The sequence below is a fragment of the Microtus oregoni genome, unplaced genomic scaffold (genome assembly GCF_018167655.1).
Source record: "Microtus oregoni isolate MIOR12 unplaced genomic scaffold, Mior012 000006F_ref0000085, whole genome shotgun sequence".
NCBI lineage: Eukaryota > Metazoa > Chordata > Mammalia > Rodentia > Cricetidae > Microtus > Microtus oregoni.
This window is the reverse complement of record NW_024543065.1, coordinates 2,670,900-2,688,152: the sequence shown is the minus strand read 5'-3', so window position 1 is coordinate 2,688,152 and position 17,253 is coordinate 2,670,900. Positions and strand designations below refer to the sequence as shown.

Below are 17,253 nucleotides of genomic sequence, written 5' to 3'. Positions count from 1 at the left end.
TCTTTCTTGAAAAACAAAAAACAAACCCCACTTAATTTTGCCAACTGTCCATCAGTTAATCCACAACTGTAGGGCATGGTCAATGCCCCGGCTAGAAGGTACTGATGACATAGCTGAAGGGTAGGCCCAGCTGAGAAGAAGGGAAACATTCTTCCAGCTACTCAGAAGGGGAGGACTTTATAACTAGAAACAGACAAGCAAGAATATTCTCTCCGATACCCCAATCCAAGAAGGGGATACAGCTGTTCCCTCGCCAAACCCTCTCTTCTGGCATCTGGGAGGAGCAACTCCACATAGGGAGGAAAATTCATAGCTAAATAAAGCCAGAATGTGAAGGGTTCCATCTTTCCTAGTGACTGCGCTAGAGTTCCCTTGCTTCTCTAGCTTCCTCCAGCAGCCTCCCGTGCCCAAGACCGACGATGGTGAACTCTGGAAAAGCAGTTAGCATGTCCTGGTGTCAACAGGACAGGTGTGTCGAAGGATGTCAGGAAATGCTTCAAATATACAGAAATAACAAGTAACTATAATTCTTGGTAGAGGCTGATGGAAGTGTGTTGATAAATTACAACAGTAACATACAGTAACACCTGGAAAGGATTAGAAACCCCAAGCTTGTTATTCTGCTCTCAGGACAATGGTTCCTTCCTGCTTAGCTCCCCTGGTATAATGCCCACAATGAACATCTCCTTACAGTGCTTATGGCATAAGGATACCATTAGAAACACCGAAAACAGCGACACTCCCACTAATCTGCCTTCTCCAAGGCCGTCTTCCACAGTCATCTCAAAACTGGTTGTATTTGTATCATTAATTGAACAATGACTAATGTGCATAAGACTTTATCATTCGACTCTAGTTACTGAGATGGGCATTCATTTCCCACTTAGAGGGAAAAAACAAGAGAAACACAAGTGTTGTGGAATATTATTTTCAGATGTGTCACATTTGTTTATGTTGTGGAACATTTAATGATGCAAAGATGTGTTGCATTTGTTTAACTCTGTGAAGCTGTGTTACTTTGCCTGTCCCAAACACCCGATTGGTCTAATAAAGAGCGGAACAGCCCGTAGCTGGGCAGAAGAAAGGAGAGGGTGGGCTAGCAGGCAGAGAGAATAAATAGGAGAAATCTGGGAGGAAGAAGATCAAGGAACAAGAGAACAAGGAGAGGAGGATGCTAGGGGCCAGCCACCCAGCCACCCAGCCACCCAGCCACCCAGCCACCCATGGAGTAGGAGTGAAAGATGTACAGACTTAAGAAAAGGAAAAAGCCCAGAGGCAAAAGGTAGATAATTTAAATTAAGGAAAAGTGTCTAGAAATAAGCCAAGTCAAGGTCAGGTATGATAAGGATAAACTTCCATGTGTGATTTATTTGGGAGCTGGGTGGTGGGTGGGCCCCCCAAAGAGTAAAGAGTAATAAAAGCTAAAATCAAACAAGCAACTCAGCAGGCTGTCTGAGGTGAACTAGCTGCAGACCTGGTACCTGATCCAAGTAAGGCTTTGTCATTTTTCTTCTCCTTTCTTCTGACCCTTTCCCTCTACTGTCCTGTGAAATATCAGAGAACTGATCATTCATTCAAACAGGATTTTCTTGCTACTTTTTTTTTTTTTTGCTGGGGGGTGGGGTGGTTAATGAGTGCTGTCTGCATGTATGTCTGCAGGCCAGAAGAGGGCGCCAGATCCCATTACAGATGGTTGTTAGCCACCATGTGTATGCAGGGAATTGAACTCAGGACTCTGGAAGAGCAGCCAGTGCTCTTAACTGCTGAGCCATCTCTCCAGCCTGCAGTACTTCTTTTAAAACATTTAACATTTCTTAATTTTCTTAATCATGGCACTGATTGCTAAAGTGACTTTCCACTGCTAAGACTCAAAGTCAAATCTGTCAGACAGAAAAACCAGTCATCAAGGAAACAAGATAATTGCAAACAACATAAAACATCCCTTCTGGTTATATGATATCCTCCTCTCCCCCTTTCCCCAAAGCCTTCAGAGTGTCTCCTCCAAACAGTGAGGGGCCAACCAGGTGTAAGGAAATGACGACCTATACTGTCTCTTGATGCTTTGGTTGGGAACCTAGCCTTTGGTGGCTAAGCCATCTTGCCAGTCCAGCCTAGAGTATTTCTAAGTGTGCTTTAGTTCTCATATGAAGACAGAAGGGAGCATGCTTTTTGAAAGTTAATCTTCAAAACTATGCTTTTGCTAACAACCAGTGACTGTATTTAATTATGTATTTTAATGTCTAGCACAGAAAAGACTAGAGTAATTGATTTCCATTGGTTAAAGGGGCGGGAGGCAGAGACTGGAGGATGGCAAATTTGAGACTAGCAAAACTGTCTCATAGAGAGCAATCACAAGAGCAAGCAAGCTAGAAAATATGAACTAAGCACCAAACTGATATAGTGAGACTATCTTTTTAAAAATTGCATTAAGATATGTGAACTTATTGGTGACTACTAAATTTAATATTTATTTTAATATATTATGTATAATGTTTTAATATATATTAATTACATAAATTTAATATTTGATTTGGGTTGTGGTGGCAATCTGTAATAGCCTCAGAATTTGAGGCAGAATTGCCATGAGGTCGAGGCCAGCCTGAGCTAAACAATAAGACCATTGTAAAGATATGTTTTCAAAAGTTGCAATTATAAACCTTGAATGTGAGCTGGTGTGGTAACCCACTGTAATTTCAGGATCAGGAGGCTGAGGCAGAAGGATGGTGAATCTGAGATGACTGCATGACAAAATGGTGCCCCATTTCAAATAACACCTCCAATAAAATCATTAAAAATCTCATAATCATATTTATGCAATGCAATAAATATGTTTATCTTGCCTTGAAAGTCCCTTAGACAGCATATGAAATACCAAATTTATCAACAGCCGTGTTTGTTAGCATAAGGAATAGTATGGGGTTTTCCTTGGTGAATGCAGCTTGAAAGGGAAGCGTTGCCAAGAAAAATGTATGGAGTCAAAATGTTAATGAAGTTTAACAATCTAGCAATCTTGTAAGCTAATGACTTTCAGTTAGACTCCCACAACCTTTCTCCAACCTTCACTCAGGTTTAAGATGCCTGATTCAACCAGGGTGCCTGATTCACGGATAGTCTATCAGGGAAGAGGCTGGCAGGAACAATTAAGTACATGGAAGGAACTTGCCCCAGCTTCCAGTGGCTCAGCTTGCTATTATGTATCCCTGTGAGAAAGTCAGTTTGTATCAGGTAGGGAGGAAATGCAGGAGAAACATACAGGTTTACCTTTCTGTAGTAGTCAGAAGCGTCTTTTAAATGACCCCTGACCGGAGAATGACCAAACTGACCTACACAGTGTTCAGTGCTGTTGAAAGGAACTAAAAGCCACTCAAACCTATCCCAATGTGAGGGTTACATTTGAGCCCCAAGCAGTCCACTTAAATGTAGTGCCCCACTGAAGACTTCGTTGAGGGAGTGTCTTCAAGAGCTGACGGAAAGCAACCAGCCACTATAAAGGTCAAACTCACTGTCTGGCACTGTAGCTTTTAACAAAATGCAATGAAACATATGACCTTTAATTAAAACTTGATCACTTAGAAAGCTTGTAGTTTGTTAATGAATATATAAGCAAAAAAGACAACTCAGTCAAAACTCAATGGTTACTTTGAATATTAATAAACTTATCCCATATAGGAGAAGCTGGGAAAACGCCAATGAAGTTCAGATGGAAGGTAATTTGAAGACTCAGGAATTAATCACGGGGAAGAGGTGTACATTGGTAGGAATGGCCTGGCCTCATTGCTGAGCAAGGACTGCTTTGCTGATAGAATGTGTGTGTGCCTGTGAGTATTTACCTGAACGATGCTAAAACATAAAAACCCTACAGATAAAACTATGTCAAAGATTTTATTGGTGTTTCATGTTTGGTAGACTTAAATAAATAAAACAACTTTGTTGAACAGATTTTCTTTTAATACAGTATCTAGATGTACATGGACAACCAAATAATAGGAAAACCGCACAAATTAATGCTTTAACAAATTACAAATTGTTGGTAAAGATTATGTGCTTGGATTTAAAAGAAACAATACAATAGATGAATAGTCTCTCATTAAATCTTATAGATTAATCATTCGTTCTTTGTATAAAACCAATACATCATAGTGGTAGAAATTTATCTCCCATTAACACTCCACATAAAACTGTTTCCTTCAGCATCCCTTCTCCATTCCTCATTAGTTGTCTTTAATTGGGAAAATAAAATTGAATTTATATTAGCAAATGAAAGTGCAAGTTTGTACAGCCGGGCTCGGCAGCAAAGGCGAAGAAAGACGACAAGAGACGAAGAGTTGATGGACGCCACCTAGACCAAAGACATCCAAGGAGGTCCGTGTCCCCTCACACAGTCCACATCCCATCATGTTTTCATTGCTCTGAAACGAGCAGAACCAAACTCTTTTCTGATCTAAAGAATATTAAATATTTATTTCCCCCACATCATTTGTGATCACGTAAGGCAAAGAGATAAGTCCCACCATCACCGGGGACAGCAGCAACATACAAACTTGAGGGATAGCCCGCGCCGTCCTAAGAGTCTCCCGGAGTGTATCTACTAGAGTATATTCGCGAACTGCCATTGTTCTAATTCATCTGTCGGAAAAGGGAGCTTTTATAAATACATTACTCAAGAGGACAGCAGATTACTTTCTTGTTCTGAAAAAAAAAAGTTTTCACATTTTCAACCTTGTTGGTATAGTCTTAGAAACTGTGGCAGCTGGGTCTTCTGCAGGATGCCCATGTACAAGCTGTGTCTGTGAGAGCCTGGTGGCCTGGCCATCTTCTGCCTCTACAAACAGCATTTGCAGGAACATTTACGCAAGTAGGTTCGCTTAGACAACTCCCGTTTACTCTACTTGGAGAGCAAAGAGGTACCCATTTTCAAGTATTACATTGTAAAACGTATTTATTTTTGCCAATTTTATATACTGAAGTTTAAAAATGAAAAGATCTGTGTGAAAAATCAAGCTTTGTCAGTCTATTTTATAGTCAAATGCTTTTTTTTTTAAAGAATGCAGAAAAATATTGATTTGCTAAGAAGGAACACACTGGAAAAGCCACCTCAAGGTCTCGAGATAAGGAACATTGGCGAAACAATTAGAAAAGCTGCCCAGTCTGTTGTCTTTAGCTGGCTTTAATAAGTCTTTTCAAAATGATGGTCAAGAATTCTTTAGAAAACTGGAGAGAGGTGCTCCTTCGGAGCCTGAAATTCCATTAATTATAGAAAACGTTTGCTTTGGTTCTTCGGAGGAAATGTTCATATGACTTCTACATGAGGAGACAGAAAAGAGAACAGATTAATACAGATGCATCTAAAATCTCATTCACAGAATACTATGGCAATAGCTTACATTTATATATTTCTAAAATACAATCACCATGACTTTATATAGTATCATGCACGCATAAGGATAAGCAATTGTGGACGTATAGCTCAGCGGTAGAGTACTTGCCTAGCACATGAGGCTCTGGGTTTGATCCCCAGCACCACAAAAACAACCAAACATAAACAAGAACAGGAGAGTGTGTGGGTGTTCACAAGCATAGTCAAGTTAATGCCAGTACTAGGAAAAATGCATGCCCTTTCAATTCAGCTTAGGGAATATCATTGACTTAGAAACTCCATGCTTTGATAATTTAAATCCATAACCTCTAAGAAAACTACATTCATTTGTCTTGCCTCCTCAGTTCAATGCTTAGGGCTCCAAACTTCAATGGAGGATGAAGGCATGCTTATTAATAAGTGGTCACCCAAGGGAACACTACACTGCTCAAGATTGGAAACGAGACCATTTCCCAGGGAAAGGTGGTGGAAGGGTGGGCGAGCACTAAGAAGGGCATGACATCTTAAAGGATGATTTAGAACATGGGAAGAGAAGCAGAAAACCACATGGGAGTTTTTCCTTCCCAACAAATCTGGGATGTGACATCAGGAAACAGCACCCACCATGTTTGTTTCCACCAACAGAACATTAAACAGGCTTAACAATCACAAGGCCAGACCATAGGGGGCTAGACACTCATTTTCACAGCCTAGAAGAGGGAGTTTACTAAAGCCGGTATTAGCCTAGGGGAGAAGAGGGTAAGTTTCATTTGGGAACTGGCTCACCAGGGGCCTCTTCACTTGTGAAAGTGTTAAGAGTTCCCAGGCAAAACACTTTGACTAGAGCCCTCTCTACAGACTCCATCTCAACATCTGGAATTTGGCCAGTTCTCTCCATAAGAACTGTATAAAGAATGCTGGTGATTGTGATCTGCTGGGAAGGCAGGTAGACAAGCCGGGGCTTGCTGAGATAGAGAACTGGGCCTAGTCCACTTATCCCTGACATAACTGGGGTTGTGTCATGGAGCTAACGACCACTGAATTAGTAATATTTGACACTGCTTTCTATTTTGGCTACCGGTATAGCTATTGCTCTTTCTGCATGAAGACCTGAGGTCAGCTTGTCTTGAAGACTGTACAAGTGAGGCCCAGGTAGGCTCAGTAGTCAAGAACGAGGAATGGAGGATCCTCAGACTCTGAGATCCTGGTTTAGAGTGCTGTTCTTACCACTGCTATCCTAACTGGGTTGTGCTGTATTTTATAAAGACAGCAGTAACATACGAATTGAGGTTGCAAAACACAAGTGAGAGATAATGGCAAAAGAACTCCAGGGAGTCTTCAAGTATTGATGACCTGAGGAAGAGGGACAAAGCCCCAGTTTTGTTTCCACTGAAGGAACTGGCCCAGTGGGGCATCAGTTATAGAAGAGTCTATGTCAATATGAAGTCTCTCTGATGCTTGGCACCCAGTGGTAGGTGCTCCCTGGGAGGGCAGAAAGGGCCTAGAAGTCGCCTGAAGCAACACAAAATTCAAGTTCAAAGATCCATACACAATCTTTTCTACAGTGGCTACCTATACCCTCCAGGGACAAAACAAGCATTCACCCTCTTTTAGGTATCAGTTCTGATGATGATAGGAGGCAGTGGAAGACGAACTCACCTGCGGTCTGTTGTGTTTGTACACCATCTACCTGAGGTAGGGGCCCAAGTGTCCCTTCATCAGTAAAGGCCAAAATTGGTTTCAAAGGAATTTCTGGGGTCTCATTGTTGGTTAAATCTAATCTGGACGCCTTGGATCCAGCAGGTAAGTTTATGATCTCTTCAAAGTTTTCATTTTGAACAGACATCCCATTTTCATTTGGCTGCTTTTCCAAAACCGGAGAACTGGGGAACGTGCGAGATCAAAAATAGAAAGAGGTAGAATTAAGCTTAATTTTAGAGCAAAGAATTATTTTAAAATAAGTTTACAGCTTTAAAATGAAACAGGAACTCGGGGCCATATGGATGGATCAGCAGGTGAAGGCCCTTGCTGACACAGGATCCAAGCCTCATGACCTGAGTTTGCTCCCCAGAATCCATAAAAAGTGAAAGGAGGGAGCTGACATTACAAAGTTGACCCCTAGCCCTGTGTATGTGTACCCCTAAATATTAACAAATAAGGATACACCGCTGACTGACCACATCACTATTAACAAATTTGGGGGAGGGTTAGGGAGTGGTAACAAATTTGCTTCTTAGATTTAAAAAAAACTTTTCTTTTTTTTTTTTTTTTGCTTATAATACTTAACAAATAGGACAATCTGCTAGAAAAGATCACTACCAAAGGTTATCAAGTTCTTCATTCCTTTTTCTTTCTTTTTGTTTTGAGACAGGGTATCTCTATATAGCCCTGGATGTCCTTGAACTCACTAAGCAGACCAGGCTGGCCTTGAGCACACAGAGATCCTCTGCCTCTGCCCAGGATTAAAGGTGTTCACCACCATGCCTGGCTTTCAACTATTAAAGAGAAATTAAATTAAATATATTTATTTGTGTCTGGACATGTACATACACATGCCATTGTGTTAATGCAGAGGTCAGAGGGCAACTTGCAGGAGACAGTTTTCTCCTTCCAACATGTGCGTCCTGAGGGTGGGACTCAGGTCATCAGGGTCGGCGACAGTCACCGCTACCTTTGTTGGTCCATTTGTTGGTCCCACCCTTTCGAGCTCTATGTGCTTCTGGGCATAGGTGGTAGATAACTATCATCTTAGCACTCAGGAGACCGAGGCGAGGCAGCGGGATCTCTGCAACCTTGAGGCCAGCCTGGTCTACATAGTGAGTTCTAGGCCAACCAGTGTGAGTCCCCGATCCCTATAAAATTCTGTACTCTTTCAGTGATGAATCTGCTATGGGAAAAAAGACAGGTGAGGAAAAGCGGCTCCAGGACTTGGCGAGAATCCTGCGAAGGATGCAAAGGGCATGGAAGAATCCTTAGCCGTGGCTGATGAGAATGTAATTAGTTCTCATTGTCTCTGTATGTCTCTCTCTGTTTTATTTATTTTTCTTTTTTCCTGAGATAGGGTCTCACCCTGTTCACTCCATAGGCCAGGCTAGACTCAATGGAATGTAGCAAAGGATAATCTCGAGTTTTGGGTATTTCTGCCTCAATCTTCTGAGTGCTGGGATTACAAGTGTGTGCCACTGCGCCCTGCTGTCTTGTTTTTATTTCTTTTGTGTGTTCTTCTTTGTCGTTGAGATAGGGTCTGACTCTGTAGTCCAGGCTGTCCTCAAATTAGCAGAAATTGCTTGAGTCTCTACATGTTGGAATTACAGGCATGAACCAACCATCATACCGATTTTGTTTTTAACACAGTCTTGCTATGTAGTCCTGACCAGCCTCAAATTTGTAGCAATCTCCTGCCTCAGTTTCTTTCTTAAGTGCTGGGGTTACTGTACCCAGCTTTTCAATATAACAAAAGCATTGGCATTCAAAGCTCTCAGTACAGGATGAATTGACTCTTCCCCACTTCCCCTTTCTCCCTTCTTTGTAGTAAGCTGACCCGAGCTTTGGGCTCTCCCTGTAGTCCAAGCTGGCCCTGCGTTTTTATCCTGCTGCTTCAGCCTTCCAAGAAGCAGGGATTGGAAGCTGGTGCCAATAGGGCTGGCTGTAATATTCTTTAATAGTCACTCAAACCTCACCATCAAGAGTGAGGAAGAAGGTGATTTCCTTTTTCTCAGAGTTATAATCTCTGCAAAAAATTGTTCCAGTAAAACTCTGGCACTCGCCCTGGGGGCGAGGACACAGTGCTTGGCACTGTACGTGGTGATGAGAAAGGCCTCAGTTTTTAACTCACCTCTCTGTGGTCACCTCTGATTGCTGTACTGTGACTCCGCGTGGGTTGTCTGCAGACTCTCCATTTCCTGGGGAGGTCACACGTGGTAGTGCAGACACCTCTGGACACACCAAGGACAGCAAAGTTAATAATCTCCTCCAATCAAATCCAACCCCGAGGAACCAGAACTTGGATATCTGACTTGACTTGACAACGTGCTACTGATGGGATGCTGAGCAGGTCAAACCCTAATCCTTCCTGGATAATGGGACCCGCCTGGCTAGCTACTGCGAGCACTGAATGCATTAACACGGGCAAAGTTCTTATTGCTCAGCAGCTCGAAGGGCATAAATAAATGTTACTATTAGTTCTGGACACACACACACAGATTTCACAAATGGAAGCCCACAGTGTACTGTCCCTAACTTTGCCAGCTAATTTGCGACTGATGTTGGAGTCCAGCTTAACATTATTGACATCTTACTTACATCTAGGATGGGCTAAATTAAAGTTCTATAAACCTTGATAGCCCATGCCAATGGTAACTAACATTCTTGGAAAGACCACATCACGTAAGTGGCTGGGTGTGGTGGAACCATGAATGGCAGGCACGAGGCTGTAGATTCAATTCTGAGCAAAGCTAAACTGCGATAGGATTCATATGCAGAGAAACACAGCTGGAGTCTCAGTAGCTAAGCATGCGCACTCCACTATCCAAGAATCACACACAGAAATAAAACCATCTTAACTAGACAGAAGACTGAAAACTAAGGTTAATTTCATTTTTGTTTAAGCTTGTTTTAAATTCTCAGGAAACAATAATCTACCCCAAAACCACAGTATATGAACAAGTTACAATGAGACCAGCACACTTTAAATTTTATCTCTCTTTTGAAGTCAGGACTAATAGAAATAATGTTTAAATCTTTTTTTTTTGAGACTCTTCATAAATGCAAGTTATGAACATGTAAATTTCAGCTGGAACGTAGGCTTGTCATCCTAGCACTTGGGTGTCCGAGGAAGGAGGCAAGGAGTTCTAGATTACCCTCAGATGTATAGTGAATTCAAATCCGGACTGCGGTACAGAATAAGACTCTAGTTAACAAAACCCCAAACAGACAGACAAACCCTATCCAAATGTGTACATTTAAAGCCCTTAGGGAGAGATGACTCAGCAGTTAAAAATCAACCATGTCAGGCAGTTCAACCAGTTATAACTCTGCTTCAGGGGAACTGACACCCTTTTCTGGCCTCTGTGAGTATACACAGTTACACAGACACACATACACACAAAGATAGATGCTCATAAACACACACAGACACATACATAGATACACAGACATACATATAGGCACACAGATAGACACTCATATATACATACACATACACAAACAGATACACACATACACACAGATAGATGCTCATACACACATGAACACAGACAGTCATACATACAGATACACAGACACACACAGAGAGACACTCATATTTATGCACACAGACACAGACAGACAAGACATACAGATACACAGACATCCAGACGACATACACAGATAGACACTCATATATACATACACATACACAAACAGACACAGACATACAGATACACACACATAACAGACACACATATACAGATAGACACAGACACACACATGGACATTCATATATATATATATACACACACACACACACACACACACACACACATACACAGCAGACAGAAACAGACATATGGCTCTTAAGACACTCTTTTGCAGCCCTTAGAGAAGAGCCGAATGCAGCCCTCACCCACTCTGACCTCCACAGTAACATCTCAACTGACTCGAACTCACCGAGAGAACTCCCTGTCTCTCCGGTGAGAACGCCCTTGGTTATGTCACCGTTTCTTTGTTCAGCGGTTTTCTAGAGAAAGGAGAAAAATCAACGTAAAAATTTTAAATGAAGTTCCCAGTGGTAGAGTGCTTCCTGGGCACCTGTAAGGACCTGGGTTTGACCTCCAAGGGGTTGGGGGTGTGAAGGAGAGAGAGGGAGGAAAGAGAGAGAGAGAGCTAGCAGGGCACAGGCCTGTAGTCCCTGCACTTGGGAAGAGCAGGGAGGGGGTGTAGGTTGTTCAAGGTCAGGTTCAGGAGGCTCTGTCTCACAGAACAAAAGGGCAGCTAGGAAAGGCCACAGCAGCACCTTGTCTGCTGGCTCTGTCCTCCGAGTTCTCTTCATAATCTCTTCAAGTCGCTACAAAAGAACACATAAGAGTGGGTGAGATGCAGAAAGCACGCCGGCCTGGTCCATTCTGGCAATAACACAGTTCACGGTTCTCCACCCTAAACGGAGTTATTCATAGAGGCTGGAGCCATTTTAGCTTCTGTGGCAGAACTAACTACTTTGGGGAAGGTGGAAACTGGCAGCTTTCTTGGAATTAATAATACCGAGGGCTGTTTCTTAGGCAAGGGGAGAACATTTTGTTCCTGACCAAAAGTTCTAGTCTCTTGGTCTTTAGGCAGTTTGAGATTCAGGAAGGAAGAGGAACCTTGCTGGCTCCAGGTTTCTGCTCCAGACCTACCTTCTTCCTCTCCAGACGCTCCTGTTCTTCTCTCTGGAAATGCTTCTCCCGTTCCTGCCGGACCCTCTCTGCCTCCTCCCGGGCTCGGGCTTCTTCTTCTTTCTGAAAACAAGTTGCTTCTGCTGCTTATCCCCAGTCTAGCTCGTCGGCAACCCAGCTCCCCCCACTATCAGACAGAGAGGCATGTCAACCACAGGCCTAGGCTGTGGCGGTGTGCAATACCATCCTCATCGTAGAGGTGTCCCGCCCCCCTTTCTAGAGCAGGCCCCCTTGCCTGCCTGGCACCTGCTTAGCAGCCCAGATCATCTGGAAGCAGGCCCCTCTGGAGCAGCTGTCAGTACATGCCTTGGGCCCACACCTGCTTTGCACCCCGCTCATTTTGCGAACAGCCCCAGTCTGGGGCAGAGCCCATACCTGTTTCTGCAGGCGCTCTGCCTCCTCCCTCTCCCACCGCTCCCGCTCCTCCTCAGCCAGGCGCAGGGCCAGCTCTTCTTTCTCTCGGGCCTGCTCGGCTTCCAGCCTGCGGGATTCTTCTTCCCGGCGACTTCGCTCTTCAGCCACCCTTCGAGACAATTCCTCTATCTTTTGTCTGGGAAAGGACAAGAATGAAGGCATATGATGACACTTCTTTGAAGAGAGAATGGCAGATATGGCAAAGGCAGTAGTTCAAAGATCTGGAGGGAAACCCCCACTTCGGTTACATTCTAACCTGGTTACAGAACACTCCTCCCTCTCCAGCTTCATTTCTGCCAGAAGGGGCACACAACCACTGGCATTCTGGGGACTACTTGTCTTTTCAGATGATCTACAATTCATTTTTAAATGGGGGAGACTGAATACTTGAACATAGTGGAGTTTTAGCAATGATCATTAACCAATAAAAATAACCATTAAGTCCCCACTCCTCAACAAGAAGTCAAAATTTAAAAAAAATCATGTGTATGGGTATTTTGTTTGTATGTGTGTTTGTGTACTAAATGTGTGTCTAGTGCCTGTTCTGGGCACCTGATGCCCAGGAACTAGTTACAGATGGTTGTGAGCCACCATGTGGTTGCTGGGAGTCCAACTCAGGTCTCTGGAAGCGCAGCCAGGGCTCTTAACTGATAAGCCACCTCTCCAGACCAAGGGAAACATTTTAGGATGAGATAATAATGTTTTGTGGCAGGTCAGGAGGAGAACAGGCCTTGGAAGCTTCCCATGGAATGAAGCACGGGTGAACACAGCCAACAGGGTGCCCCTAACCAGGCCTGAGGTCTTCCCCACCTCTGTCTAGGACAACTGTTGACATTAGCCTTACTAGCCCCAGAAGGTGTCCAGTTAAGCAAAGCATCATAGTTAGCGTTAACTATCAATCCGACAGAGTCTGAAGACCTGAGCTAGGAGTCCCTCACTTGAGTAATTGTCTAGGTCAGACGGGACGGTGGCCATGTGGGGACTGTCGTGATGGGTAGTTATGTAGCAGAGCCCCTGTCCACTGCAGGCTGTGCCGCGTATGAAAGGGAGCAAGGCGCAGCCCTGGGAGCAAGTCAGAGCGCAGCATGCAGCAGTGGCTTCTGCTCCAGCTTCCTGCTTGAGTTGCTGCCTTGGCTCTCCTCAAAGATGGACCACGACCTGGAAGAGTATCCCGAATGAACTGTTTTCTCCCCTAAGTTGCTTCAGATGGGAGCGTTTTATCAGAGCAACAGAATGAAACTAGAACACCTTCCCTGGTTGTGGAGGTTTGAACAAGAATGGCCCCCATGGGCTCATATGTTTGAATGCTTCATCATCAGGGAGTGGCACTATTTGGGAGGGATTAGGAGGTGTGGTCTTGTTGGAGGAAGTGTGTCATGGCGTGAGTGGGCTTTGGGGTTTCAAGAGCCTAAGCCAAGCCCAGTGTCACTTTCTCTTCCAGCTGCCTGTGGCTCAGGATGTCTATAGAAGTCTCAACTACTTTTCTAGCACCATGTCTGCTTGTGTGTCATTACAAGAATGGATTAAATCTCTGAAACTGTAAGCAAGCCATAATTAAATGCTTTTCTTTATAAGAGTTTGCTGTGGTCATGGTATCTCTTCACAGTAGTAGAATATTGACTAAGACAGACGTTGGTACCAGGAGTAGGGTATCCAGAGATACTTTTTCTAAGGTGAAGTTTTTGCATCTGACCCCTCCTACAACCAAGAAATAAGCATAAAGTTTAGTGGGCCTATTTGGATTCTGGAGACAGCATATTCCCCACTTGGGTATGTTACTGTAGCCCATGTACCAAGTGACTCGGAAAGCTGCTAGCTTTATGTGGGCCTGGAACAGGAGAAGGCTCTTCAGCAGGTCCAGGTTGCTGTCCACTTGGACCATAGGATCCAGCAGACCTGATGGTACTGGAAGCATCAGTGGCAGACAGGGATGCTGACTGGCGACTTTGACAGACTCCTATAGGTGAATCACAGAAGAGACCTTTGGGACTTTAGAGCAAGGCTCTGCCATCATCTGCAGACAACTATTTTGTCTTTGAAAGACAGCTGTTGGCTATTTGGTCTTAGTGGAAAGTGAACATTTGACAGTGGGTCACGAAGTTACCATGCGACCTGAGCTGTCCACAATGAGCTGGTGTGACCAGACCCACTAAGTTATAAAGTAGGGTGTGTACAGCAGCAATCTGTGATCAAATGGAAGTGGTTTATACATGATTGAGCAGGTCCTGAAGGCACAAGCAAGTTACATGAATTAGTTGCTCAAATACCTATGGTTTCTATTCCTGGTTTGCTACAAAGTAGGTACTTGTAGCCTCGTGGTGTGTGCCCTATGAATGGGTGACTGAGGAAAAAGACTAAGGCCTGCTTTACTGATGGTTCTGCACATTATGTAGGTGCCACCCAGAAGTGGACAGCTGCAGCATAACAGGGGAAAACCCAGAAAGACACTGGTGAAGGGAAATCTTCACAGTCTGTAAACGTCTCTGCCTGGGCATGTGCACATACATTTCCCAAGCATTTAGAGAACAGGAGGGCTATGTAAAATGTATGCAGTTGCTTGAATTAGATATGATACTTTTTCCTTCCTTTAAACCTTTGCTTATCCATGTTGGTATGTTGCTATTCAGAAGAAATTTTGATTTTAAACATAGTTCTGGGGATGTAGAGTGTTTGCCTACCATGGACAAAACCCCAGGTTCGATACCCAGAACCAAATAAACTAGGCAAGGCACATAGCTGTAGCCTCAACACTCTGGATAAGGAGCAAGAGGAATGGAAGGAAGGTCAACATATTGTTGGCCGTAGGGCAAGTGTGAGGGCACGCACAACCTTTACCTCTCCAGCTCCTCTTTCTCCCTCCTCTCCCTCTCCTCCTTCTCCCTCTGCTCTCTGGCTAGCCGCCTCTTCTCAGCCAGCAGCCTCGTCGCCTCTTCTGGGTCAGTGGTGCCTGCAGAAGCCTTGGGAACAACAGTGGCAGCCGCAGTAGATGGTGGTGTTGAGATCGGGGCTGGGTCCAGAGCTGGAGCAGGGGTTGGGCTTGGAACAGGGGCAGAGACTGGAGCAGCTGTACAAACAGGTACAAGGAGAAAACTAAAGCCTGAGGAACAAAACAAAACTGGCCTTCTCCATGCCCCAGGCCTGGGATTCATCATTCTCAAAGAAAAGGGAACATCCACCGCTGTGTGTGTTCTCACGGTTTCCCTGCCTTCTGTCTATCTGTAACCAGGCAACCGGTAGCAAAAACTGCATATGTAAGTGAGACATTCAAGAGAGATCACACTCTGTCACCAAGTCTTATTTTTATAGTGGTTAAATCAGTTAACAACATCTACAAATGTGTACTGGGAGCCTTGTGTTAGGTTTTGAGGGACTCTACTCTGAGCAAAGTCGAGATGAGGGTTTCATTTGCCTTCTGTCACATGACGACTACCCCTATGCTTTGGTGACTTTGTTGCCAGAGTATGAAGCCTTTGAATGAGCATCCCCAGCACCCAGGCCACATGTCTAGGACTCGAGCCAGGCAGGCGATACCCAACGAAGAGGCTCCTTCTATTTTGATTAATTTGTGAAATCTTTTTTTTTCTTTTTTGAGACAGATTTTTTTTTTGTATAGTCAGAGATAGCCCAGAGTAGCATCTAATTAATGATCTTCCTGCTTTAAAAGCTCCTTGACTATGGAAATCACGGTGTGCACCATTCTATTTTGCTAAGAGTTCTCTTTTTGTCAGCTGTGGTGGTATATACATTTAATCTCGGTACTTGAGAGATAGCTTGGGACACACAATGATACTTTGTCTCGAACAATCTACCCAGACCTATCTCAAGACCCCAGACACTAGGACAGCCTCATCAGGGTAGGCATACTAGCTGCCCACACACACATCAGGCAGAATATCTTTGACCGTGTTTAGAAGGTTTAGATTTAGAAAGATGACTGAGGATGGTACTTGAGCGGGCCTTGTCATGATTGCACACCATGGCATGATACCAGAGCTTGGTGCTCTGGAACCTGAGACTTCACCACCCCCACCCCACCTACCCCCGCCCTGCTTTTTAGCCTTACAGCTCTACTCAATCCACAGAGCCCTTTCTCCCTCTCCTGCTCTTTCCTGTCCTTGGGGTTGAACCTACAGCCTCATGTACACCAGACAAGCACTCTCTGACTGAACTACACACCCAGCCCTTCGTCTACGTTTCACTTGTCATCTCAGACAGGCCTTGAGAGCTTGTGCTTCGGTCTCCATCACAGCTGGGATTACTAGTAGGAAGCAGGGCCCAAGCCTTTCACCGCCGCTTTGCTTCTTGGGGTCCTCATCTCCTTCTGACTGAAGCCAGTACTGGGTTCTTCTTCCACACTCTAACATGTCAGCTTGCTCTGGTCCCCATCCTCAAACTTCAAATTCTATTTTACATGAAAATATTTCAACAAGAAAATATCGACTTCCTAGTTCCCAGGTGACTTCGTATTTCTGAATGACACTGAGTTATCTCGCAGAAGACAATCATTAGTTTTCTAATCTTGTTTGGATGGTTTATTCCTTCACCTCATCCTCTGATCCAGTAGATCTGAGGTAAGGCCAGGGACCTATAGTTTGAAAAATTCTGGAGGCAATAGTTTAAAACTATTGAAGATCTTTTAAAAACATAGAGTAGGCTGGGAAGTAGTTTAGAGTGCTCGCCTGGCAATGGCAGAGTCTAAGTCTACTACCCAGGACCTCATAAAACCAGCCCTGAAATCCTAGCAACTTGGGAAGTGGAAACAGAAAGATAAAATGTTCAAGGTCAGGCTAGAGAGATGGCTTATTGGTTAAGATCACTGGCTGCTCTTGCAGAGGACCAAAATTCAATTCCTAGTACCCACATGGTGGCTCACAACCACCTGTAACTCCAGGTCCAGGGGATTTGATGCCCTCTTTTGACCCCCACAGACACCAGGCACACATGTGGCAAACAGATATACATGCAGGCAAAATATTCATACACAAAAAAAAATATTAAAAAAATCTTCAAGGTCATCCTTGGCCACACAGAGCAGTCACAATACAGAGTGGAGGAAGGAAGAAAGCGGGAGAG

At 44.1% G+C, this 17,253-nt stretch overlaps 1 protein-coding gene across 5 annotated transcripts in view; it reads right to left on the bottom strand.

Annotated features, from left to right (window-relative positions):
- Window positions 1–3,869: 3,869 nt before the first annotated feature.
- Window positions 3,870–17,253, bottom strand: part of Map7 (microtubule associated protein 7) — a 136,355-nt gene continuing 122,971 nt past the window's right edge. For all 5 annotated transcript variants that reach the window (XM_041654763.1, XM_041654759.1, XM_041654762.1 and 2 more), the window contains 8 exons: window positions 15,016–15,244; window positions 12,142–12,316; window positions 11,728–11,829; window positions 11,349–11,399; window positions 11,003–11,072; window positions 9,192–9,291; window positions 7,016–7,239; window positions 3,870–5,301 (listed from right to left, as the gene is read on the bottom strand). In XM_041654763.1, the coding sequence (XP_041510697.1) occupies window positions 5,291–5,301; window positions 7,016–7,239; window positions 9,192–9,291; window positions 11,003–11,072; window positions 11,349–11,399; window positions 11,728–11,829; window positions 12,142–12,316; window positions 15,016–15,244 (962 nt within the window). In that variant the 3' untranslated portion in view covers window positions 3,870–5,290. The remainder of the gene's footprint in view (window positions 5,302–7,015; window positions 7,240–9,191; window positions 9,292–11,002; window positions 11,073–11,348; window positions 11,400–11,727; window positions 11,830–12,141; window positions 12,317–15,015; window positions 15,245–17,253) is intronic.